Below are 27,663 nucleotides of genomic sequence, written 5' to 3'. Positions count from 1 at the left end.
CGGGCCGCTGGACTGCCTAGCATGTGCTGTGAGCACACACCTTGCTGGTAAACTCTGTAAACAAGTCCTCTCCCTGGCTCTCCCACATCCGTGGCTGCCATGAGTCTGGCAACCGTGTCACAGGCTCCATTCCTTCCAGCTCTCCACTTCCCTATGTGAGGCTCCCCACTCCATGATTTTTTTTTTCAAATTTTATTTTTTTCAGTGTTCCAAAATTCCTTGTTTATGCATCACACCCTGTGCTCCATGCAATACGTGCCCTCCTTAATACCCACCACCAGGCTCACCCCACCCCCCACTGCCCCCTCCAAAACCCTCAGTTGTGAGTTGGGGGAAATCGGAGGGGGAGACAAACAATGAGAGACTGTGAACTCTGAGACACTCCATGGTTTTTGTCAAAACTCAAGCCCTGGGGCACCTGGGTGGCTCAGTGGGTTAAAGCCTCTGCCTTCAGCTCAGGTCATGATCCCAGGATCCTGGGATCGAGCCCCGCATCGGGATCTCTGCTCAGAAGGGAGCCTGCTTCCTCCTCTCTCTCTCTCTGCCTGCCTCTCTGCCTACTTGTGGTCTCTGTCAAATAAATAAATAAAATCTTTAAAAAACCCAAAAAACTCAAGCCCTTCATTTCAACAAAATTCAAGAAAAGTCCATGCATGCCTGTAGCTGTCAAGACAGATGAAAGTGCCTTTACTAACCTAAATTTACTCAAAGCCCATTTTATTCTATGTATTTGAGCATTACCTAAAAGGTTGTTTTTCAAACTTTCTAGATTTTGATTAACATAAAGCCATACACTTTGCACCATGACCACCTCCCTGCGCGCGCACACACACACACACACACACACACACACACACCACACACCTCTGAAACAAATGTCTGACAAAACCACATGTACCCGTGGTATGTATTATGCTCTTAGTACTGTTTCTTCTAGTCCATTTAAAAATGCTGGTTGCAACCTAGTAAATGGATTTCATGACTCAGTAATATGTTGGGATTAACAGTTAAACACTCATCTGAAATTTGTATTCTCTCTGGTTATCCCAGCTGGGTGGAAAATGAGCAAACAATAAAGGAAATCAATGAATGCGCCACCCCAACAACTAATTACTCTCTTTGGTAGCTCTGTGAGGCTATAATCAGACCTGCAGTTTTCATTCTTTCCTTTGAAAAATTACGTCAGAAGCATTGGCACATTTCTTTTTTTCAAGATTTATTTTTTGAGGCGGGGGTCAGGGCAGAGGGTAAAGGAGAGAGAGCATCTCAAGCAAACTCCCTGATGAGTGCAGAGCCGGGTCCGGGGTTCAATCCCAGGACCCTGACGTCGGGATCTGAGCCAAAACCAAGAGTCAGGCCCTTAAGCCACTGATCAGTCACGCAGGCACCCCAACGTGGTCACATTTCTTATAAAAAGGTATCATTTACCTAGAAGTAGTGCTGAGTCACAAGGTAGTTTGCGAACTTGGTACAATTTCTAGTGTTTGTAAGACAAGATAAAAATAAAGCAAGCAAACACACACTTGGGCTGAAGTAGAAAATGTTACGGGAACAATGTCCAAGTCTGACTGGACCGACAGGATACAGAAACCAGCAAATTAATAGGCTAGGGTGGACTATGTGTGGCTAACCTGCTCAAGTTCAACTCAAAGTTTAAGTCCCAACTTGAACACACTGAGCGGTGAAAATGCTAATGGGGAAGGAGGCCAGACAGAGCCAAAGGGATGGGCTGAGAGCAAAAAGCCCACGCGTACACCGTTCACCCTCCGGCTGGATTTGGAACCCAGCTCTTCCGGCTTTCAGACACCATTTCACAGGTACAACAGCAAGCTTACTTCTGACCTCAAATGCTTACCATTAGAAAAGAAATCACTGAGATAATATGCAGCTGATTTAGCATTTTCAATAATATTAACCAAGTGACGTTTTCCAAGTGACGTTTGTCCTGTTCGAGGCAATCCAGCTTAGATGAGGCTTCCAGGAAACCCCTTTCTGGTGCACTCTCGCACTCCCCACAGTGGCACTTTGGACACTTTTCTTTCCCTCCTGTCTCAGAGGAATAATTGTCCTTCTCCTTGCCAAAACGGGGCTTAACCCCATCCCTCTCTGCCTTGCCTGGGATCCTGCTTCAGAAAGATCCCTCCTCTCTGTTGCCTCGAGAAAAGGCAAGGCTCCGCACGGAGAACATTCGTCCACCTTCCTCAGCTTCCAAGTGAAACACGGGTTTGGACTTCTCTGTTACACACCAGGGTTACTTACCTAACCTGGGACTCACAGATGAGCTTCAGAGGGGCTGGAACCCTAAAATTCTATGTAAAGTCTTGTACATAAGTGCATTCTTCAGTGGATGAGAAACTATAACTTGTGTCATATTATCAAAGGAATCCATAGCTCCAAACAGACTAAGAACCACGATTTCAAATCTACATCTCTAGACCCTTTTCTGAGGGGCAGACCCAAAACCACTGCTGTCAATTCTGTCAAAAAGTCACACCACTAACGGCCACACGAACAAAGCAGAACTCCCCATCCCTCCGTCCTCGCCCTGTCTTCCACCTGTTTCTGCAAACAAAATCCCTGTCTGGCATTCCTGCTCTGTCAACAGCGCCCCATCCCCCTCACCACTCAACCCGCAAACCCCAGAGGGAAGGATGATTCATTCAGCTTCCCTCGCTGTCCTGTCTCACCAAACTGCTGCCCAAGCTTGTCGTCCCCCACCCCCCCCCCGGCCACCGGCACCGCCGGGTCCTAGGTCAGGCACTGTGGACCTCTCGCCTGGCCCTCGGACCGCCCCCACCTCCGGGCTCCACGAGCTCTCTGCTCCGGCCTAGGCATCATGACCTCGCGTCCAGTTCTCACTCACTCCAAAACCCCCCGCAGGTCTCCACCACGTCTCCGGTTATTAGCTCCTTCCCTAGCCGAGCTGAGACCATCCACCGCGCGAGCCCAGAGCTCCTCCTCCCCACGCTCCGACCACAGAGCGCCCGGCCACCCTCGTGAACACCCCACAGCGCGCCCCGCTTTCCTCCGCTGTGCCAAGGGTCAGGGTCTCGCCTCCGCCTGCAACTCCACTTCCTCCACCGGAAAGGATGACCATCCTTCGAGGCTCAACCCAAATGACTCAAACTTCATGCAGGCTTTACCATGCAGGCTGGACGTGTTCGCCTCTCCCTGGGACTCCCCAGTGGACTTCCTCTGCATTTCTCTTACAGCATGAAGGTAACTCTTCCATATGGGGGCCAGACGCATGTGTCCTAGCACTTCTGTCATATCCCCGAACAGGTAAGGTATTATTCCCTCATCCCCTCCTCTTCCTCCCCGTCTGCTCTCCCTGCTCCCCGGCACCACCCAACACAGTATCCCGAAATGAAGTTGACTGACGAGACAGTTGTACACGGTGACTTGAAAAGCAGGAACAGACAATCCAAAAGCCATGGCGATAGCTGATCTGTTTCCACCTGTATCTTGTCTTGTTTCAGTGACTAGTTTATTTTTTTTAAAGAGATGACTCTGAGCGGTTAAAAGTTAGGGAATATAATTTTCCACAACTTTGTATAAGCACTCTGGCTGACATTTTTTTCTCAAGTTTGTCACTTTCCAAGGAAGAAGCAGGGGTTTCTAGGGCAGGCACCAAAACTGACACCAGGAAGCGCAGACGAGAAGGCGACCCCGTGCCGACTGCTCCAGCGACAGCGCCCTGCGCCCCCAGCCTCTGTTGCTAAATCCACAACATCCAGAAACGGGTCCTGTATGTTTCCCTAAAATGGATTTTTCCTTCACTAGCTACTAAACCTGAGTTCAATAAAAAAAAAAAAAAAGCCATCATTATACAACCCCCATGCCGAAGTCATTATGGTGAGGTGAGAGAGAGAAATAATGGCAGCTCCCCGCCTTGATAAGCCCAGAGTATAGCAGGGGGCAGGCAATTCCTACATAATTATTACGTAAGGCGGACTGGGGGACAAATCCTGCGGGGGGGGGGGCACCACAGGTATATAAAAGGACTTAGGGCTCAGCAAGGCGGTGGAGGATGGGCTTTAAAGAGACAAGGAGCCTGCCGGTACAGGGGACAGAGAAAGCAGACTCCGCTCTGAGAAAGTTCTGTGTATATCGGAGGAGCACAGGGCAGTCCTGTGTGCTTGGAGCGTACGGTATAAGCCGTGGGAAGTCGCCGAGTTTGCTTTTGTTTTTACAGAGAGTGGGGCACCGTGACATGATTGCAGTTCAGTGACAAAACCACTGGCAGCACCGTGAACGCAACATCGGAAGGAGAGAAACTAAAAGAAGAGAAGCCAGTCGGGAAGCGCCGCTTTAAATAGGAAGGAGAACCTACAGGATTTGGAACAGATGTGGCTCTGGCAGGCAAGGCACGGGGACAGGAAGGCACTTGACTTTAAGTTCTCAAACCTGAGCAACTGGGGATCCTGCTCACTGAGCTGCAGCATGTAGCTGCGAGGGGGCTGGGGGAGAACAAGCCTGTGAGGCTCGAGGACTTCCAGAGGAAAGAGAGTTAGGCTAGTGACGCCCATCAGAGGCCAGTGTCGGGGCTGGATTTCGAAATCACCCATACAGCAACGACAGCTCACGCGATGGGATGAAACGAAACCATCAAGGCAAGCAAGTAACGTGAGTGGGCAGCTGAAAGGGGACCACCGTAGAGGTGGTCCACGAAGGAAAAGACAGAGCAGTGGAGACTGGGAAGGACAGTCAAGGGAACAGAATAACACAGAAACCAGGACTTGCTGGAATGGGGTGCTCCAAACCACTGAATGCCGGGGAAAGAGCAAACAGAACGAAGACTGAAGTGAGCCACTAGATTTGGCCATTAAGAGGACCTCTGTTCCGGGAAGGTGCCTACAGTGAAGCCGGATACCGAAATGGGTTGGAGGAATGAATAAACCAGAGACAAGAACAGACCAGAATGTTCTTTCCAGAGGTGTAGTTGGAGGCGAGAGATGGGCCAGTAGTTTAGGAGAAAGCGGGTCTAATACTTGACTTTTTAGGGGAGTAAACCCTAAAAGAGACAAAAGATGTCAGAGAATGGGGATCTTACAGGAGACGGACTGAGGCCTCTGCTTCTTCAAACCTGCTGTGTGAGCCATTCTTCAAATTTCTGATAATTTGGGGCCAGATACGCAAAGCTCAAGATAGAACATGTTCCCTAACTGAATTTTCATGGATAAGACTTACATTCTCACTTTCATAAATATTCCAAAGATGTGTTCTCATAAAACTCTTTTGCCCTAATCGTTAAAGAAATTGTTAAGTACTGAAATAGGTTTTACATCACACATTTAATCAAAAACTGAGAAAAGACTGAAAATGTGTTCAACTCCGTATCATTTCATTTGTTTTAAGCATTACATTTGAATCTGTAATCAACACATGACTCATGAGGAGTACTTCATAAATCTTTCTAGACCTCCAGTCTTTGTATAATTGTCCCGTCCATCAACCATGAAGTTCCTTTGCCCGGAACAACTCCTGATGAAATTTGGGAAGAGAGAAACCTTGTCTCACCAGGAAAAAAAAAAAAAAAATCTCAGACCCTTATCGCCAAAATACCTAAAAGACAGCCTCAGGGAGAAGAGCTGCGTTACAAATGATCTCCTTCATCCCCTTCAGTCCATGCAATGGCATACTTACCCTAGACTCACACGCATTTTTTTTTAAAGAATTATTTCCTTGCTCCTCCCTTAGCAGGCAGTTGCCTCCAAGTCTGTTTAGAGCCAAGCAGGGGACAAGGAGAGGGGAGAGAGGATGCGAGCAAGGCCTGGTGGCCGAAGGAGGGCACCCACAGTCCGCTTCACGGCCTCCTGGCTTTGCAGAGGATGAGCCAGGGCTGGGGGTGCACTGGGGGAGGGAGAGCACAGGCTGCCATGGGTGACGCTTCAGTCACCTGGGCCGGGCCATCCCACACAGACTAGCAGAGGAGACGCCTGCTCCTCCTGGGAATGCTTCGATCACCTTTAATAAACACCCTGGCACTCTCAGCAGGCCGGGGAGCGCGGCGCAGAGAGTAAATGAAAGGGGAGACACCCGAGAACCTCCCGGCGCTGCGGAGAACCCTGGAATTTACCAGACTGTGGGCCAAGGGAAAGGCGTATCTTGTGAGGATCTCAAACATGTCCCTTCTGCTGTGGCCTTCCTGTTTCAGCGCGAACCTCAGGTTTCTCATGTCCTGGGGGGAGGGGGGAAAGCAGAGAAATTTGACAGTTCAGTCTTCAGATAAAGTGACAATCCTTAGCAAAAAATCTCTTCAACTAAAGGAGCGGAAGATTCACTTACCTGGAAGGGCAGTTAATCTAGATTACTAAGAAATTCACTTTGTTTTTGTGTGACATTTGGAAATATCCAGTTTAAGAACACCTCAAAATACTCCCATCGCGGTCATGAATGTAAAGGCAAAGCAACTAGTGTTAAAGAGAAGACAGAGCTAAAATCATTTTCTAACAAGAAAAATCAAACCTGGCCTTGCACACCATCTACGGTGTCTCCTTCAACTGGTTTCTGTGGTATTTTAACTATAAAAGAGTATTTTATTCACAGAACTTTTCAAATGTGTACCTGCTATCACATGTGAGCTCAAAATTGTCAAACATGTCACAAAAATACAGAAGCTCTCTCCCTCTCCCTCATGCTCCTCTCAAGTCTCAGTCTAACAAATCAGGAAATGATTGGCACTGCGCTCTCATCCAGGTGATGGAACATTGTTCTTCCCAACAAGCTGTCTTGCACAGTGTTCTACACAGACCACAGATGAGTACCCTTCTGCTTTCAAGAACTAAACACTAACACTCAAAACTGGATTCTAAAAGGGGCTTTCCATACACATCTCTTTGCTAAGCAAGAAAAAGTTCTCATACACTGAAACCAAACCAAAAACAACAACAAAAGCTCCCTTAACTATCAAGTTGCATCACCTGTCAAATATATAACATTCTGTCTGTCTTCCTTTTAAAGCCAGAGTTGTTCAGGTTGTCTCCTGGATCAATCACGGTGCTGTGACCGAGTGGCTGAACACTCAAAACACCAATTCAATTCGGAAAAATGAGCTCCATCCTGGACCCTGGGGGACTTCAGGAAGGAGGCGGCTGGGTTGGTCCCTGTCCTTTTGGATGTCACAATCTTTACATTTTTCCAAAGCGTTTTTTTCATGTAGCATCTCGGGAGCACAGATAAAGCTTCCTAAACCTTTGGCACAAAGGACTAGCAAAGGCCTTGCTACATACGGGGCATTCCAGAATGCCACTGGCAGCAGAGGTGGTATGAGGAACTAGACCCGAAGACCTTGACCGAGTGACCCAAGACTGCTCACTCTCTATACAGATGGCATCTACTGGGTCTTGCCACCTCTAGGATTCTGTGCTTTCATTTCTAGAAGCACAGAACTAAATAAAATCCAAAAAACAATTCACAACATATTCCAAGGAAACCGCGATATTAGCTGTTGGCTCGTGATGCAAAGCAGTAGTCAAATGAAAGGGAATAATCATTTCAGTGGGATGACATGCCTCCAGAGGATTTTACAACCGAGACACCAGCACAGCGCTGGGCAGCCAAGGCTCCATGGGGCTCAAAGACCTGTGTGCAACTTCCTCCTCACAGCCTGGGGCCAGCTGATAACTCCGTACCATCACTGTTCTTAACCACTTGGCCGGAATTTAGACCATTTCTAGATAACCATTTATTCTGAGCCATCCGTGATTCCAACAACTGCTTTCTGTGTGCCAAAGCACAAGTGATTCAAGCAACTTCTGGTTGCCATCTGATTCAGATGTAATTAAAGGACAGAAAGAATTACTACCTCATCTTGCCAACAAGAAAATTGAAATGGAAAAGGCAAATGAGTCATGGGCGGCAGCTCACCAAATCTACGACAGAAATATGAGCATATCCTAACTGCTAAGTTCCACCTGGTCTCCTTAAGGCTGACTCGTCAGGGGAGGGCCCCTGAGAAAGAGCCTTGCGGCCAAAGAGCCTCACAGCCTCACCTCGGCCCTGTCTGACAAGTGGGTCACGTGGCGATGCACCAAGCCTTGCTGTAAGAAACGAGTCCAAGTAGACACCCCCCCCTCCCCCGCCACGCAACCATACAGAAGGGCTGCTTTATGGAGACATCATTCCTATAACGCATCTCTGGAGAAACACCACCCATCACTGCTGACCTCAAAATACCACAGCCTTTAAAGCGAGTAAACAGGGGCGAGGCATGGAAGACGACAGGAGGTTTGTTGGTGGTTAAGGTTTGGCTTCATCTCCCCTCCCCTTAAGGCTCCAAGTTGTCAGCAGGGGCTGGTGTGGTGCCTGGGGGTAAACATTCACATATTCAGAGCTATCTCGTCCTCTGCTGCTAGACGACATCCACTGGGACTCACAACCCCCAGCTGAAAGGCACTGCCGGTGAGCAGAAATCCCTGCGCCCAGAGCTAGTAGGACCAGATCTGTAGGGTTTAGAACAACCTGTCTCCCTAGAGCAACAGCAGTCTTAGGGCTCTAGACCCCAGCTGGGGCTGACCTCTGTGAGATGGCCCCACCACAGCAGGTTCCTTTTCTATCACCTTCAGGTCTGCTTCTGAGGACATGGGACTTGCCTCTCCCAGGGAGATAACAGAATGAAGAGGCTGAGCTCCAACACTGTTCTAGGCCGTCATCTTTGGGCTCAGCGCTAATTCCAAAAACTACAGGTATGTGTAACATCTGCAAGTCATGCCTGGCGAGCTGTCCCGAAGCCCCTTGTCTTTATAATAAACAGTCAAAGGGTAAGAATGTGCTTTATCTTAAACTTTGGGCACACTGATATTTAAATACAAATTCTTTCTATTGACAAGGCAACAAACAGCACTTTGAAAAAAAATTCTATTAGAATGAAAGTCACTTTCAAGGTCGTCAATATTAGCAACCCCATTTTCCTTTGAGTACTATAACATAACGCTCTACTCCCATGGATCCCTTTATGCAAATTGCAAAACTTTACTTCCTTCAAAGTAAATCCCTGTATTTCTAGGCCCCAAAGTGAAGACAGTAGCTGGGATCATAAATAAGGCATTTAAGGTAGCCTGGATTAAAACAAAAACCGAAAGAAGCCAAAGTGGGTAGTGTAGTGATAGAGAATTTCAGTTCAGGCTTAATGACCACAGAATCCTTTGCTTTGTGATAGAGTGTACTAGTCCGTCTTCAACTTTTATAAACCGGAGACAATAAAACGAACATACCATATTCATTATCAAAACAAAACTATAGGAGATGAGTTTTAAGAAATCACAGTGCCTGAGCCAAGGTCACATCTCCCAGATCTAGTTGTGAGAACCACTGGAACGGATGACCTCCACACCCCTTCCAGCTCCTTCTGGGATTGGACATTATTCTATTCTATTATTATTCTATTCGGATTGTAACCATCTGACACGTAATACCTGGAAAGGACGTATTCTTGCCAGAAGGTTTACCCTGTTGTCTGCAAAATGTATTTGGATCCCAACCTTGACATCTGTCGGGTAATCTCAGCTCAGTGACCAAACTCTTCTTAGGCTCAAGGCTTCATAAGGACAAAATGGAGATGCCACCTAGCACGTGTCTGCACCGACACAGATGCTCAATGAACTATTACTATTACAGCTGAGTAAATGGTATCATCATTAAATCTCTGCTACCCACTGTGCCAATGCAAAATGGCAGGCAAAACATTACCTCTGAAAACTCAGCAAAAGTTAAAAAGGTTGTTAGAGGCATATCCTATTCACAGAGGGTAAAATCTCTTGCAATTTTCTTTCCTTTCATGGTGTGAAGGTGTCCAGCTGGTAACACGTCACATAACGGGACACTGGGAGCAGACTCGGGCAAAAACTAGAAAGTGAGAAAATTCTATCCATAAAGTCTTCTTCCCATCCAGTCAAGCTGACAGAAGGACAGGTCTGAGTCCTCGCAGGTCTCTTTAATAGGAACTACTTCCCCAGGAGGTTTTAGAAGCCTGATCATGAGGGAAGGACCATTCTCGGGCCTTAGATGAACCAGGGTCTTTGATTTTTTTTCTTTTGTAAACCCCCATTAACTGTTACTCATCATTCAACACTAATGCGTCTTTTTTCACATAAGAAAGTACTGAATCTCTTACTTTACAAGTAATATCTAGACCATAGGAATTTTCGCCTCTACTTGTCGCGCCTCCCATTTTTTCAATTCTGGAGATCACACCCAGAGGAACATCAAGTATTAGAGCAGAATCCTGTAATGGACAAAAATGCAAAAGTCAATATTTCTGTCAGTATCATTAAAACACCAAAACCACTTTCAAAAAAACCATACGTTTTAGGGCACTTTTACCTTGGCCCCCTTTTACCACTTTCTATGAACAAAAATAGGGTACAGATCACACATGAAAGAGCAAGCATGAGAACAGCCAGTTATGCAACTAAGACGCACCCCCGAACATCCACGGCGCCTACAGAATCAAGACCAAACTCCTAGGGACACAGTTCAAGGGCCCCGTGCTGTCACTTCCAGCTGGCCTCCGCAGGCTTTTCTCCCACGCCGGTGCACACTCCCAACTATGTGACAGCCTTCACTACTCCTCAAGCACAGTCTACAGTCAGGCCTCTGCGCTTCCGTGCACGGTGTTCTCTTTGCCCAGGGTGATCTAGGTTTTCCCAACTACCAGATGTCTCCCCATGGCTTAAGCCCTGGTCCAGCAAACACCGCCTCTAACAAAGTTCTGCTTCCTGAGTAGACAGAACACAACCGACCACTCCCACCTCCGAAGTTCTACAAGGCTTGGTTCAGACTGTGGCTGCGCCACGTGCTTTCCCATATCTGCCGGAAATGCACAGGTCCGTGTTCTCCCCACGCCTGGAACCAAGCATCTGGAAGTAGCGCCTAGCTGAGGCCTGGGTGCATCTCCCACCCGAGAAGGGCCTGGATGCACAGCGATGCCTCTCCATCATTCCTCATCCCAATGCTGGGCGCGAGGGGTCCGTACAGGCGCTGGCGAGCCAGAATCACATTCATGATGTCACACCACGGTCATCACGAGCTGCCAGCAGCTGCCACGCATGGAGTGAGTCGCCTGTGCCAGGTGCTGCGACGGGGGCTCCGCATGCCTCATCATTCGGATTTTATCCTCCCGGCCATTCCGGATGTTGGTGTAGTATTCCCATTTCCCGACGTGGCAATCGAGGCTTTAGAAAGCTTCAGTAACTTGCTTGGTAAATAGGGGGAAGGGTTGAGATTTGAGCCAAGGCCCGGGAACACACATCAAAAGAGCCAGACAAATGGTCCCAGCTTCTTGACTCTGTAACTGCATTCTGGAAGAGCTTATCTTACAGCTACTGCACAAGAGGAAGAACAGTTACATGAGTGGAGATGCTCAGCGGAGCCAGAGGGGCCGCCGGCGTGGAGAAAACGACCGGTAGTCAGCTGAAGGACGAAGCCCGCAGCGCCGAAAATAATCACAGTGCGCGAAAAAAATAAGCTTACGTGGAAAAAAGCAGCACACAAAATACACTGGCTCCAGTAATGTAAGATAGATATCCACATGGACAAAGATAAGGAGGCCTACAGAAATTGGTTAAGTCCCATGTTTTCCTGAGTGCTGTGATGACTTTGATAATAAAGAGAATAGTTTCAAGGTGCTTCTTGAAGTTTTGTTCTTTAGAAGATGTTCCTTTGGGGGGATACAAATAAAGTTTGGGTTCTACTTGAAATCCTTCTCCTTTGAACAGTACAAAAACTAAGCATTTCTTTACAGAGTAGAAATATAGCTCATGGGTATTCTAGAAATTCAAAAAGTCTAAGAATCGGGTGCGTCCATGCCGTGGCCCTACTACTCAGCTACAAAAACACAAGGAACTACGGATGCGCATGACGCCACAGAGGGCTCTTAAAGGCACCATGCCGAGTAGCAGATAAGGCCAATTTCACAAGATCATGTACTGTAGGAGTCTGTTTATGACATTTTTGAAGTGATAAAATTATAGAGATGGAGAACAGAGAAATGGTTGCCAGGGCGTGTGGGGAGGAGGGCGTGATTATACAGGGGCAGCAACAGTCGCAGATCTCGATTGTCAGTCCGTGACTCCATGATTTTATACATGAGATCAAATGGCACAGAATTAAATGCAGAAACCCACGGAAAAATGAGTGCATGAAACAGTGGTAAAGTTCAAGTGCGGTCAGAGTCTCAGTTAACCGTATGGTACCATTAATTTCCTGGTTTTGATCAAGCAATATAGTGACTGGAGAAGCTAGGTAATGCACTAGTTTTCCAAGTTCTCGAGCATTCATAACTATTTCAAAATAGAAAGTTAAAGAAAGCGCAAGAGCGCAGTCACCGTGGTATAGGGAAAAGAGCGCAAGCTCTTACACTGAACAAAATTGGTTCAAGCAGAGTTTTGACATTTATTAGCTGGATAACCTTTGCAAGCCACTTTTGTCTGTAAAGTGGGATGATTATAGATCATGGAGTTAAACCTGCCACATGGTAGCTAGAAAACAATGGAATTCATTATTATTATCACAAAGAATATCTTCGTGTTTGGAAGACATAACTGTGCTCTGCAAATGCAGCAGATCCGTGCATTCTCGCAAGCAGCTACGGGTCTTTCCCTTTGTACCCCCAAGGAGGCATTTTTTAGTTGTGGCTGGGGGTGAGACACCTCACTGTGTGACTAAAATCCAAATGCCTAGAGAAAAAAAAAAGACACAGCTCAGTAACTGTGTACACATACAGCTGTGTGTTTTAACATGTTTACTTCTCAATACAATCTAGTTATTAAAAACATACCACCAGGAAATCTGTTCTGTTTGGGTTGAGATTTACAAGTGCCCAAGTGTATTCCTACATGTAAAACTTAGACCTAGAACACACAGATTAGACACTAAATAAAAGTCCGATACCCTAAGATCAACATGGAAGCAAGAATGTAAACAAAAAAGATGAGACCTTACCGCTCTTTGTCCTTGAATAGAGGAAATTCTATAGCTCTGATAACCCTGACCCAACACAACCCAGAAAATGGGACAACTGAGGACAGCTGGCCAGTTCCTGACCACAGGCGCCCACAGTTTAATGAGGCTCCTTGCCATGTTCTCCCCGAATGACAGGTTCGAGATCAGACAACGCAGCAGGCCAAACTGGAAGATCCAGAAAGAGGAAAATTAGCTAATTTTAACCTCTGTAGAAACCTGAGTTGTTACTATCTAAGTATCATCAAATATTGAAGAACTCTCAAAGGTCCCTTGAACTCAAAATTCTGCACCTCTAAGGATCTGAAATAGTTGAGAAGTAAACAGAACAATCTAAAAAAGATGACTTCATTTACCATCTCTCTCAAGTGTCTACTGAGTAGCAGAAACCATCGTGGATACTAGGAAACACAGAGATAAATAATATACAAGCGCCATGCGGATGGGAGATGGAACACGGGTACTTGAAGAGCCGCGATGCCAGGTTGCAAGTACCAAGAGCCATCAGAACAAAACAAAACACAGCGCACATCCAGACTAACAGGATGAGATGTCAGAGGAGGGCAGAACAACTTCCTATCGATTGGCTCTCCTGAAGGTTCTGTGGCAACGGCAATGTTACAGACGAGCCTTACAGGATGGAATAATAGCAAGTGACAGTGACATCAGCCGCACATGTGGGAAAGTATGGGAAGTTTATAAAAAATAAAACACAATACAACAAAACAGCTGGTCAGGCTTATGACAGGGTGGCAGGGGAATTCCTCGGGAGCACCCCAGGGCTTGGATCAGGGTGACTGGGATGCCTGGAACGTGTTTCGAGAAGAGGAGCACAAGGACAGACCGGTGCTTTCTGCAGATCCCTTCAGCAGTACCGAGCGCTGTGCAGTAGCAGTCCTGGGAACCCTGGAAGCTACTGATTTAAGGCAAGTTGAGAAGACAGGAGAACCTGACTGTGGAGTGACCTAAGAGGGAAGCAAAACAAGGAGACATGAGCCACTGGGGAAGCATCGGCAAGGACTCAGATTTAGGCCTAGGCAGGAGATGTGATCCCAGCAAGAGATGGGAAAAACACAGAAAGGGGTTTTGGAGAAAGATGAACACTGTCACTTCGAGACACACTGGCTTGAAGGTTAGGAGAAATTAGTCAAGTACAGATAACCAGGAGGCAGCTGGAATTACAGAACTGGGAAAGATTCCAAAGGCCCCTCAAACTCAAAATGTCCAGAACTAACCACACGATGTTTCTCTCCCCAAATTACGTCTTCCCGTCTCAGTGGCCGCTGCTCCATCCGTCCCATTACAAAGGCTGGAAACCTCAGAGTCATCCTTGACATCTCCTTCTCTGCGATCCCTCATCCAGTCTCCCCCATTTACCTCTTAAATCCATCTTGAACCTATCACCCCCTCTCCGACTTCCCCGGACCACTGGACCAGGCACAGTGGTCTCTTTGCACGGACTGGTCCTCCCCTTGGAGTCTGCCCTCCACACGGCGGCACAGGTGATCGATGACAGAAGTCAACCCGATGCTATCATGCCTTTGCTTAAATCATGTCCAAAGTTTCTTGCTGCTCAACTCCAAACACTTCCATCCTTAACAGGGTCTACAGGCCCTTGGTCATCTGGCCCCACCCGCCCCTCCTGCCCATTCCTTGCTGCGCCCCCTGCCCCCAACCCAGCCCGAGGCTCACCTGTTCATGTTCCCCTTGGTCTCAGCGCCTCTAGCCATTCCCTCAGCTGGTCCTCCCCACCCACCCCCTGGCAACCATTTAGGTAATTCCTATTCATTCTTCAGACCAGAGGTCAAACACCATTTTCTCAGGACCATTTCCCAGGCTCCTCGAACAGCTGCATTCCTGTACTACTCGGTCCTGGGCTCCTCGCGCTCGGCACAACTTGTTGTTATACCCGGTGTGATCATCCGGTCACTGTCGGTCCCATCAGCACGAAAGCTTCACGGGGGACAGCCTGCGTCTGCCGTGCACACCACTAGCTGAAACCACAAATGGAAGATGTGGAATGACCGAAGGCTCCAAGAGTAAAAGACGAGAGGAGAAAAGGCTCAAGGAGGGGAATTTGGTTTTGGAAAAAAGGCAACTAGTCCCCTCCTCTCACATGAGAGGAGGAGGAGGACACGGGTGAAAACAGAGGCAGGTAGCGAGGCGGGCGGTTTTCCGGGAGCTCAGGGACGAGGGCTTTGAACTGCTCCGCAGAACAAGACAGGAGGTCGGCTGCAGCACACGGAGGGCTGGTCAGCGAGGCAGTCGGGGAAGGAAGGAGAAGTCAACCTGAGATGAAAAAGAACTGCCCAAGGAGGGGGAGGCGCTGAGGCCTGAAAGCCTGCACTTGTGAGGGAACTAACGCATTAAGTCCACGTGACTTGCACAGCAGGGCCCAGTCACCCACAGCCTCTCAAGTTTAGGGGCAGCGGATTGGGAAGGACACACGGCAACAAGGGGCAAGGGAACCCAAGGGGCCCGCGGGCACTGCTTCCCCCTGCAAACAGCGCGCATTCTACAGCAGCAGTGCAAGGAGAGGGCTCGAGACTGAAGCTTAACACAATACCTACAGTCCAACCCTATGTTCCCACTGAAGTCCTACTTACACACACACGAGGATGTTTTATTACAGTCTTTTTAGCGTTATTTCAGCCCCCCTGAAAGGAAAAGAGGTGCAAAATCTACCAGTCTGAAGAACTTAAAGAAGGACAAAATCTCACAAATCTCCATGGTGTTTTCATGAAAAGAAAAACCCTCCAGGAACCCTGTCGGTCATCCCTGTTATGAACTGGATGCGCCTTCCCCCTGGGAAAGAATACAGATCTGCGTCTGAGGTCCGCACAGGAGAGGGCGGCGTTCAAGGCCCAGAGCCGCAGGCAGTGAGAGCGACCACGGAAGCTAAGCGCCGCCCCACCTGTGAGACGCCCAGCTAGAGGCGGCGGACACCTAGCACCTGCTCCCAGCTCGTTTCAGAACCGAGTATGTGAGAGACAGAGTCTGACTGACACACAGCCACCCATCCATCTCACCTGTCCAAGCCCTGTCTGCACACTGCTAAGCCGTCGGAAGGCTAAGTAAACAGACCTCATTTTTCTAGTCCCTCGAAGAAATACCTTACCAACTACAGAGGAATGTGTGTGCCATCTTGACAGAGGGTCTTAAATGGTACTAAAGAATCTTTGGGTGATACTTTGCCTGAAAAATGCAGTCATTATGTTCCTAGCTTTTAGAGACATCTCTCCTTGAATTGAATCCAGGAAGAACACACTGTTTCAGACTTACTGTCAGAAAATGACGGTAAATCATTTGACGTTTGTCATCTCATCAGCATTACTCAGTCGGGAGGCCTAAAAGCCTCCACTCTGCTAGCTACCACACGTCTGCCACAGCCCGTTCTAGTTTCAGGCTGTGTGGAGTGACCGCAAGAAATACCCACTTTCAGATGGGATCGTCTCTGGGGCAAAGGGGCAATAGGGTTTCTTTATAAAATTCCTATCTTAAATATTTCAAAATAATCTTTCAAATGGGGTGGGGATGGCTGTGTGCTCTAGGTGGAAAAAAAAATGGCCTGAAGGAAAGTCCGGAGGAGAAAGCATCGGGCTTCAGTAGCAGTCACTGAGTAGAGCACCTGAGCCAGAGCGTGGGGTGGGCACACAGGAGAGAGGTGGGAAAGTGCCGGGCCTCCTACTCCCCAGCTAAGGCCTAGGAGCCGAGGGAGGAAAGGAGCCACGGACGGCTTCTGAGCACGGGGATGGCACAACTATAAAGACGAGTTCAGGAGCCAGAAAGAAGGGAGTGGGGAGAAGCAGCGGGCAGGGAGGCCAATGTGTGGCCCCTGTGATGGCCCGGACAAGATCTTGGACTGGGGGTGGGGCACATGTGAAGACTGTGGAGAAAGGAGGACAGGGGCAGGGATCCCAGGGCCACTGGGGGACAAGCAGCACCAGCCCAAGAAGCTAGAACACCAGAAGAATGGACTGGGGAGGGAGAAAGAGCCAGACTCCCGTCTTGGCCCATGCATCTGGGGTGGGAGGCGAAAAGCCCAGGGCTCTTGAGCAGGCAGTAAGAAATGAGAAAGCGGGGAGGCGCCTGGGTAGCTCAGTGGGTTGAGCGTCAGACTCTCGGTTTCAGCTCAGGTCCTCATCTCGTGGGTCGTGGGATCGAGTCCTGCGTCTGCTTGGGCTCCTGCTCTGTGCAGCGTCTGTTTGGGGATTCTCTCCCTCTGTGCCCTCTCTCCCTCCTACCCCCACCCCTGGCTCTCACTCTTGCTCTCTCAAAAATAAGTAAATCTTTAAAAAAAAAAAAAAAAAAAGATCAGAAAGGGGCCAGAAGGAAGGCAGCCCTCGAAACCCAAGAAAGCCCAGGAGCGACAAGGGGAGGGCTCTGCCTGTCAGTGTGGCCAGATGGGGGAGGGCACGTGGGAAGGAGGGCGGCCAGCAGGCAGCATTGTCCTGACAGAAGATACCGCCCCGGGGGCCGAGGAAGCCTTGGGGAGGAGCAGGACTAGAGAGAAGCGCGCAGCCGCCTGGAAGGTGGAAGGAGAGAGAGAGAGACGGATCAGACTGACGCATCCACAGAACAGGTTCCCACCCGGGCTCCCAGCGACCTCCTGACCACCCTCTGTGGCCTCTGCTCATTCTTTATCCGTCCGTGGTCCGCCCCCTTCTTTTCCGAGTCTCTTCTCTTCTACCGACACCCACCAAAGCCTTTGCTCAGATTTTCTCCTGCTCCCCCACCCCGGCCCCGCCCCGGGAGAATGTTCGTGCCCCTCAGTGCGCATCTCGTTGTCACATCATCTTCTCAGGTAATTGTGTGGATGTATGCAGCTTTCACCAACACGGACGTGCTAACAACTTCACCAGCTTCGGAGTCACGTTTCCAAATGCTTCGGAGACATCTCTTCTCAGTGGCTGTACAGCTATTAAGGCCACATTTTCCAAGAATCTTCGGGGGCTCATCTCCGATGTGTTCCTTCTCCCGTGAGGTCCATTTCAAAGGCAAAGGATCACAGGCATCATTCTAGACTCGAGTCCATCCTCCAAGTCCCGCCTCCAAATGGCCACCCCATGCTCCCGAACCATCTGCGCTCTTCTCTCCTCCTGGTGCGATGACAACTGTGCGAGGCCCTGGCTGCCCACCTGGGCAACTAGCTTTTCCGTTGCTCTCCCGGCCTCCAGTCTCCCTCCCTAATCCATCAGACACACTGCAACTGGTGTCACTTCCAGAAAGCCACACACCCATCACGTGGTTCTGCCCGTAAGCTCGGTGCTGCTGACCTGTGACTTGTGAGACTCTTGGGGCCGACTCTTGTTCAGGCTTCAGCTCCTGCCATCCCACGCCCCCTCCACCCTGTGCCCCAGCTCCAACAGACCACGCAACCATTGCCACCGTACGTGGTCGTCTCCGCATTGTCACACAAGTGAGAGGGAAACGCCCTACCTGACACGCTCCTCCCTCTCTCCCCTCCTATCCAGGAACCTGTTCCCATTCTTCAAGACTTGCTTCAAATATCACCTGCTCTACAAAGCATGCTATGACTCATCACTCGGTGAGTCACAGTCTCCCTCACAGCCTCACAGTGTTATGCAACCACTAAAGGCTTTGTCATATCACACCCCAATTACTCGCCTCTGTGTCGTTCGTTCACCGAGCTCGGCGTTCGTTCACCGCGCCGCGTGCTATAGGTTCTGGAATAAAGTTATAAGCATCTGAACGCACAGAAGGTTACTTTGCCTTTCTCACCCACTATAGCAGCTGAGCCCAAGGTGTTTCCTAGAAAGGAAGCTGAAGCCGTCTTCCCCCTGGTAGTCTACAGATTACAGAGTATTACATGCCTAAAGTGCCCCCACTGTGGTCAGGAGATCGACCCCAAGCCAAATTCCTGAGCCCCCTCAAGGTCAAAGGGGGGTGATGAGACTTCCAAATTCCAGAAGCAATGGCGGTATCTGAGATGCCACGATTTAGTGAGGTCCGCATGGCAATCGAGCTGCAGCGATGAAAGCCTGGTCCCTCCCGAGTTCGCTCACAGAATACGTTTTTACTGAGCGCCTACTGTCTGCTGGGCTCTGTGCCAGCCGGGCACAGAGGACCAAAAGGACTCAGCATTAGTAAAGACCAAACACAGACAGACAAGCATCCCTGGCCCCAGACAGCCACGGAACAAGAGGAAGCAGTGCAAGATGTAAAATTGGAGGTGGAGACAAGTGCTCAGGAGAAACAAACGAGCATGGAAAGGAAAGCGGGGCAGGGGGCAGCTCTCGGGCACTGAGCACTACCAGAGACGTGTGGGGAGAGGCTATGCGGACCCGGAGAGGGAAGGGCTCCTTCCCGGGAAGCTGGAGGAGGCTCCGAAGAGGGTGTGGCCCTTCAGGTGGGTTCCGAAGGACAAACAGCGGCTTCCAGGTACGGTGAGAACAGCAGGGGCGATGCACCAATACAGAGGCAAGGAGGGGCCTCGCGTGTTGGGAGAAGGGAAGGTCGTGGTCTTACAACAGCACCGGCAGCAGCGGGAATCGAAGCAAGAGAAGTCACGAGGCTTTTTACGCCACGTGAGGGACAGTGGATTTCATTCTCTGGGCCATGGGGAGCCAATGGAGTTTTAGACTGGAGAAGTTGGAGGCAGCATGCAGGGCAGAGTGGAGGGGGAGATGGCCATGAAGGAGGGCCACACTGACAATCCAAGGAAACAACCACTGTGCTTCTACTGTCCTGGGGAACGGGGCAGGCAGGAAACCTTGCCCTTGACACCCCGACAAATGGGACAGCGGACTCCCCAGTCAGACCGCGCTCCCACTGCAGTGTTTACCTACCTGAAACGAACAGGTGTCTGCTTCAAAATGCCAGTGAGAGGACAGCTCTTTGTCAAACACACAGTTTGCAGCAGAATCCACAACTGATGTTCTTATTTAGGACTTTAACAAACACTATGTTGACTACGTTTTAAGGTTTTTGCATGACCACTTACGTGGCTTTCTTTATAGGATGTTTTCTGCCATTAGCTTCTTGCTCTTATACTTGGACTAAATGTTATAGCCGATTGGTCAAAATGTTTATGTGAAACAGTAGAAGAAGAAACAAATTAGTAGTCGGTGTCTAATGGGCCTTTTACGTACCCATTCGGTGCTAATCCCCACCTTCTACAGTGCCGTATGAAAACCAGCTAAAGCTTGCTATGTGCTTCCCCAATTAATTACCGAAGTCCCACGTGCTCATTCCAAGTGGAGGGGAGAGAACAGAGCATGCCTGAGTCCACTCTCCAGATGTCCCAAGTACTGACACACATGCTGCTCTTTCCTTCCGGCCTCTTTTCTACAGACCGGTTTTGCCTGGGTTACATAGTTGAGATCGTACAATCTTGTCATGGCACCATGGTTTTAAAAATTTCCCCAGCTCATCATCAGTGACAGCATCAAATGGTACTGGGCACGCGTGGCCGGCCAACAAAACAAGAGTCTCATAGGGGAAAGGCACTCTAACACTTGCTTTAATTCTCATTTTGGATGACTCTTGCATATATTAGCATAAAATCTCTCAATCTGTCCCAATTTGACTCTTGGGAGCCATACATTCCAAGGCAGCTCTGCCGTGCCTCCCTTCCGTCTTCTTTTCTTCAGATGAAACATCAACACTTATTTTGATCAGTGCTCATACTGCAGCCCCTTCGCAAGCCTGGTTCGCTCTGTCTGAACCCTCGCTGATTTGCCAACGTCCCTCTTAAAACATGGCACCTGGATTTGCACACAACACTTGAGACAGGACTACAGTCTCATTCTGCTGGCCATTACATTACACTTTTGTTAGCTGAGTCTATAGGGATATTAGCTTTGTCATCGATCATGCCCAATTCCTGGATCAAATAGGGCTCAGGTTTGTATAAAGTAAATGTTAGCTACACGAGATGTTGTATCAATTAGGTTCACTCCGATACCCTAGTCCATTAAGACAGTTTCAAATCCCAACCCTGCAGTCTAGCACAGTCCATAACTCCATCTAGATGTACCACCACCGTTCGGCCCATGTTTCTTAGTCATATGCCTTGATTTAATCAAGACAAGGTGTTAATAACATAGTCATAAAGAAATTACGGGGTAAAAGCAAAGACACACAAGCTGGAGTCCCCCAACAGTCTCTATATCGCCTGTGTATAAACTGCTGTTGGGCTACTCTTCCACAGACCCTAGACCTATCCATTCCTCCTTGGCCCATCCCCCAAGTAGAGCTACCGCCTCAGGCTGGCCCGGACAATGGCGACCCACTGTATCTACCATAGGTCCTTCAGCAACAGCCACGGCAGCTTTTCCCTCGTCCCTTCCCTTCTGGAGCACCTTGTCTCCATCTCTCATTGTTCCACCAGGGGCACGTTCCTTGAAATGCCAAGGCACACACTTCATGGCCATGGAATGAAGAGGTAGAAATGGCACTAAGTCATCCCATAGGCATCCGCGTGCTAACCCTCTATCTAGTACTATGTGACCTCTTGGAAAGTTCTGGAGCAATGGGCCTTAACGAGGGATTCGCATCAGCATCCTCCTCTGTGAAGTCTTAAAACTTACAACTGTACCTGGACTACGGGCCTGGACGCTGTGACATGGAACACCTAGGGCAGCTGTAGTATCTGTTAAGCTTCTGATAAAGAACCACTATTCTCTACTAACTCCTCCCAACTAGTGAATAGGTCCAGTTACCAACCCCTCCCCAGTGTTCTGAGGACGAAAACTTGTTACTTTTTAAATTCACACTATTCCTATGTATGCAGGTGTTAGTGATGAATGAGCTCTGCATAAGCCAAAAATTAAGAGCCAAGAAGCGAATACATCCCCCATGTTAATCTGATCCACAGGCAATGCTGCCAGGGAGAAGAGACACAGTTTAGCATTATCTTTAACAGTTAGGGTCATCTTTATGGTCTTAGATTCTACTTACCGTTTCCAAACTTCTTAAATAAAGACGATAATTTGTGATGTAAACTCTTCCCTTAATGGGGCCATTGAAAGGACATATGTAAATAACTTCTTTGTCTATTAAGATAAAAAAAGTACCCTAAAATAATGGAAATATATACCAAGATACACAACAAATGGCACTCATTTAATATCAACTATGTGGCTAAGAATAACTACAATAAAAAAAAGATCCCTGGAAAGGTCAGAAAGCGGGCACTGGCCATGTTTCTACGTTACTGTGCCAGGTCAGGTGGGGCCACAGGTCACCTCCAGGTACCGGCACTGCTTCCCTGAGCTTGACCAAAACACTGGCACCACTGGGGGCAAGGTGGTAGCAGCTGGAGAGCAGAACTGAAGGCGGGGGCTGCTGACGCTACCCCTGGCGCTTGTACAGGTAACTAAGGAGCTATTCAACCAGAGGACAGCTGTTCGGGCAGGACAGTATTGTGGACTAACCGCCAGATAGGGTTTGAGGATGGCCAACCTCTAATCGCACAAACATCACGATGTTTTAAATAAACGAATGTCAGTGGTAGAAATATTCCTACAGTCTATTCTTTCTAATAGTCCAGAGAAGAGTTTTTAGCTGGATTCATTTCGATCATTTAAGGGATAGAAAACAGATGGCCAAGAGCATAGTACATCTTTAGTAGACTCAAACATAAGGAGAGACTAAATCAGGAGACTTAATTTATTATCATAAAAAGATCTTTCTGTTATCTTTCAAGGATGTCCTTGAATGTGTTAACAGCTTTTAATTCTTCTTAACAATTTTGAAATCCCATTCTCCTTGGGTGTGAAATGAAAAATACCCAGTAAGGCGACTTCATGCAAATTCAAATTCAATACAGGACCACCTCAGTTAAGCTTCTGACACTGAGGCAGAGCACCAAAATTTCATATATGAAGGCCACCCAAAGCCATCCTCTTTGCTCTTATCCAGAAATCAGGATGGATGCATGCCACTGGTTTTCAAGACTAGCATCGTGTGCAAGTCTGTGAACATGGAAGAGTGTCTCATGGTGCGTGGCTAATTAACTCACAAAGGCACCATGTCTTACCCCATGTTTTAGCCACTGAAGCTAAACGATCCAGACTTCAGTGAACAAACCAAAAGGCCCCCTGAAACGATGGTAACTGTATCACCACCCAATACGTGGTAATCTGAGGCAAGGGTGTTGACCCTAATATAAAATGTGAATGCCCACAACATCAGCATTTGGCTTAGAAGTTGCCAGATCCTTCAGCATCCTGAAGTCAGAATGATCTGGTCCTTCCAAAGTAGATCCCTTCCACTTACGGTGAATTTATCATGAAAAAATTAGCCAAAAATTGAAATACTGCATCAATATTACTAACTCCAGTTATCGGACAAATGAAAGCTATTTAAGCCAATGTGGTCTCCTACATTACAAAGAAAAGACTACTTAGATGTTAAGTCTTCATGTTGATCATTTTAAGGCACACATCCTAGGCTGGAAAACCTTAATGTTATTTTGTTCTTATAACCTCAAACCATGAGAGCTTAGACCTCCAATGATGGACATTCGAGACAGAATCCATTCCCCCTGCAAGTAATTCTCAGTCTTGGGTACAGAGGGAAAAGTATCAGTACCCTGGACAGCGTGAAACTCTTCAAAGAACTCTGCTCAAGAAACTAATGCAGAGAGTTCTCCTTCTGTTACCACTTTCAAACAAAGCTCGCCTGTGTGCCTAAATTTGAGTTCTAAAGAGAAAGAGGGATTGAAGCCACCTGTTCCTGCTGGGACTCTCATCGAGTTATGCAAATCCTAACTTCACAGGACCCTTACCAGTGATGCGAGTTTCTCCTGGAAGTCGAGGAACAGCCTCACTGAGGTCCCGATTAACTCCATCCCTAGAAGTCTGGAAACGAAACAGGGACATCAGAAGGAATGACATTACATTTGCCCAGATTTTTAAGCAATGTGGAACACAAGCAATTAGAAATATCCTTTGTAAATAAAAAAATTAGAGTGGTATTTATCATTACAGAAAAGTGGCACAGAAAAAAACCACCAAAAAATACAACTTAGCATCAATATTCATTAGCTGTGTTACATTTTAGTCTGTAAATAACATGAGCACACTTTTCAGTATTAATTTTTAAATACCCCTTCCAGGCGCTTTACAGTGAACAGTGTTCAGGAAAATGATAAAAAGTCAATATTAAGCATATTCTAGAGAAACACGCATACTTCGGCAGCTGTTTTTCATATTAAATATTTAGTCATCTTATGTTAAAAGCAGAAATGAAAACTTCATTTCAAGGGGACCTTAACTGAATAACAGTAATTACAGAGTCTTCCTATAATGTCAGAAAATTATTTCTTACACATCAGGTTTCTTATTTTACTGAGCTCCTTCCTCACATAGGTCACTATATAAGAGGAAAGAGCAGCCGAGCATTTTTACTAGGAGGGCAATCACTTCATGTGCAAAATTAGTAGATACTCCCCTCTGAGGGTTTTTGTGAATATTAAGTGAAACAAAATGCACAAGTACACTTTTGGGAATTATCATGGGCTACACAAACGTAAAGTACTATGCAATAAGAGAACTGTGACTATGTATTTAACTAAGATATAAGCTGTCAAAGTTGGGTGCTCTACTGGATTTTTAATTGTTTTATCATGTTTATTCAGGTGCAAAATCAAAATTCCTAGCCAATTTTCAATGTTTTGGGGCTTGCAAGCTAAGCATTTTAACTAGGAGGGCAAGACCGATTGTTGCCAGCCAGGAATGCCTTCCCTGATGGGCACTGAAACCACACAACTTACATGCATGAGAAGACTGGACAGAAATCATCAGCATCCTTTAACACTGCCTCTCACTAACTAAAAAGTATAACGAGCAAATGTAATACTCACTATACCTTTTAAGGACCACAGTTCAGGGTCCGGAGAATTAGGTACAATTCAACCACAAAATTGGGGAAACAGGTGTTTGATTAACACAGGATAACATGGGATTAACACAGGATATACTTTATATTAGAGTCACATTCCACAAGGACTTTCAATTAGCTTCACGAAGTAACTCTTGTGTTTAGAACTGATCCTTGACCATAACAATACTATTACAATAAAAACTTAGAAAATCTTGGGGATGAAAAAGGTTGTTGTAAACATAACACCCAAAGCCGAAAACATGAAATATGAAACACTGATAGATGTGATCACATAAAAAAGTTAAACCTCTGTGTTTCAAAATCAAAATGCCACAAATATAATTAAAAGGCCAATGATAAGCTAGGAAAAAGACCTGTAATGCCTACTATAAAGAGTTGATTATCATAATATGTAAGGAACACTTATGAATCAATAGAAAAGTATCCTCTCAAACACCCCAAAAAGCAAACAGGCAAAGGACATGAACAGCCACTTCAAAAAAGAAATACAAATGGACAATAAACACTATTTTAAAAAAAAGGCCACCCTCATTAGTACTCAGGGAGCTACAAATTAAAAGACACTAGCTGGCTCCCTTCTGATTGTTTAGGCATCCCTGTACACTGCTGGTGGGAGTGTAAATGAACCTTCCTGGTAGATAATTGGTAAATGTATGCAAGGCTTCAAAGGGCCATGAATAAAGCTTATTTTAAATTCACCCCTTCCTTTCAATATATGTTTCAAAATCGTCCTCTAATTACACAATTCTCTCCTCCATACCTTGAGCAATTTTTTCTTAACGCTGTACTCATTTCCCTCACACAACTATTTTATCACCATAATTAGAACATAAGGCCAATATTTGGGAAGGTGTGAGACCTGCTCAGTGGGCCTTGGCCTTCCAATATCTCCTTCAGAAAGCTTTCAAGGCCCAGAGATTGCCTGGCATCTTAAATATAACGTCTGGCAGCAGTCCACAAAACAGAGGTTCTCAAAAATGAAGTTACATGAAAGGATTTACAAATGTAAAACTTACGTAACACATACACGGCATTTTGTCTTTTCTGGAACAAGGTAGGATAATAAAGGAAACCACATATACTGAAGAATGTACATTATGTAAATAATGAAATTAATAATTCAATAAGCCCGAAACGACCACCTAATAGGCAACTATGAGAAGAGAAATGCAGAGGAAGGGGTGCAAATTAAATCCAAAAACTTACCCTCTTAATAGACTCATTCTCCAAGGAGTGTGAATTATATTTAGAAGTTGGTGCAGAAGCCATATTGGAAACTCTAGCAAAAAAAGACAACATTCAATATCAGTGGAATTTGTATGCAATTTCCAACAAAGCGGCATCTGAGGTTTAAATATTGCAACTCAGAACAAACAGTACTCCGCTCGACAGGCCCCATTTCCACAGGAGTCTCCAGTGGGAACGAGACACACAAGGGCCTAACCACAGCACACAGCACAGGTCACATGAAAGAGTTCCAGCAAAGGTACTGGGAACCAGGCGAGAACAGGAAATGGCAGCTAAGTGTACTTGGGGGAGCTCAGTGGGAGACACTATGCACACTCCCAGAATGGTTATCTGTAGAGTTCAAACTGTCACCTCCAAAAATGTACTGCTTAGTAATTGTGCACCAGGCCTCAAATTTCCCCACTTCTTAATTTTTAAAGATAATTTAGAAGCAGCCAAGCAGATTGGTAAAAAGGGTAGACAATTGAACTCACACTCTTTTCGCCTCTAAGAATTCAGTCTTCTCCAAATTGAGGCAATTTAAAGCGGCATGGACTTGATGGAAATCAAATTAGCAAGATTTGATTTGATCAGTATTTTCCAGGGAAAGTTTATCCTTCATTTAAATAATGCATATTCATCACAATTCAGGCATAAATGAAAGCATCGTATTCAGAACATACACGATATTTTAATACAGGGATTTAGACGTGTGAAGACTATTGCAACAACAGAAAACTAACTGATGCTTTAGTTATTTTATTTTTCAAAGTTAATGACACAAAGAGACCCATATGAAGTCACTGGGAGGTGAACCGCAGCAACTAGGTGACTATGGACATTTATTGGATCTTTTCGCCAGGCTCATTAAAAAAGCAACCACGCAAAATCTGGCATGATGAATATTAACACACGTTTGCACAAAACCTAGTGATCTGAAAGCTGCACAGTGCCGGTCACTGTCCAGAAGTAAGGCCTAAGAGAGGTGACAAAGATGCAGGTAAGGGTGACCAGCAGGATAATGAGGCAAGAATGGCAATGTAAGGACAATCTTACAAGATTAAGACCGCCAGGCATCCCCCAGCAGAGTTCAGCTCACCAAGGACAAGGCTGGGCCTCCATCTGGGTCATGGCTGCATCCTGGCACACAGCTGGCACTCGTAACTATTTGGTCAACGAATGATTATACACAAGACACACGATATTGTGAAACATCATAATGGGGTAAGCTTGTACACTGGTTCACCAAATCCTAAAACAATGGACCTAGGGTGCTACCCTGAGGCTTAAAATTTAAAATTATGGCAAAATAAAATGTTTCTTTATAAACTCAAACCTGCAACTATTAAGAGATAGCACAACCTAAAATTAGAAATAACCTCTTAGAAAGATTAATGAATAATTTGAGAATTAGTGAAATTCAGATCAAAGCTCAGAAAAAAAAAACCTTTGAAAGACCTTCAAGTTCACATCCAAGCGAAATAACTCATTATTCTCAGAGACAGCAGAATGGATGAGACAGACTAGTGAGAGCAAGTCAGATGTTTCTGCCCTGAAATTAGCCTATGCACTAAACAAGATTATACACTTGGGGGATTTTCTTCA

General features: G+C 46.8%; 1 protein-coding gene across 1 annotated transcript in view; it reads right to left on the bottom strand.

Moving 5' to 3' along the window:
• The window catches only part of MTM1 (myotubularin 1), a 92,406-nt gene that overhangs the window by 42,744 nt on the left and 21,999 nt on the right, over window positions 1-27,663 (bottom strand). The window contains exons 2-6 of the mRNA XM_080794704.1: window positions 26,038-26,110; window positions 23,714-23,786; window positions 21,883-21,977; window positions 10,115-10,225; window positions 6,080-6,181 (exon numbers count right to left, since the gene is read on the bottom strand). Coding sequence (XP_080650830.1) covers window positions 6,080-6,181; window positions 10,115-10,225; window positions 21,883-21,977; window positions 23,714-23,786; window positions 26,038-26,100 — 444 coding nt within the window. The 5' untranslated portion in view covers window positions 26,101-26,110. The remainder of the gene's footprint in view (window positions 1-6,079; window positions 6,182-10,114; window positions 10,226-21,882; window positions 21,978-23,713; window positions 23,787-26,037; window positions 26,111-27,663) is intronic.

This window comes from Martes martes (genome assembly GCF_963455335.1).
Source record: "Martes martes genome assembly, chromosome: X".
Lineage (NCBI taxonomy): Eukaryota > Metazoa > Chordata > Mammalia > Carnivora > Mustelidae > Martes > Martes martes.
Note: the sequence above shows the minus strand (reverse complement) of the source record. Positions and strands in the feature narration are given on the sequence as shown.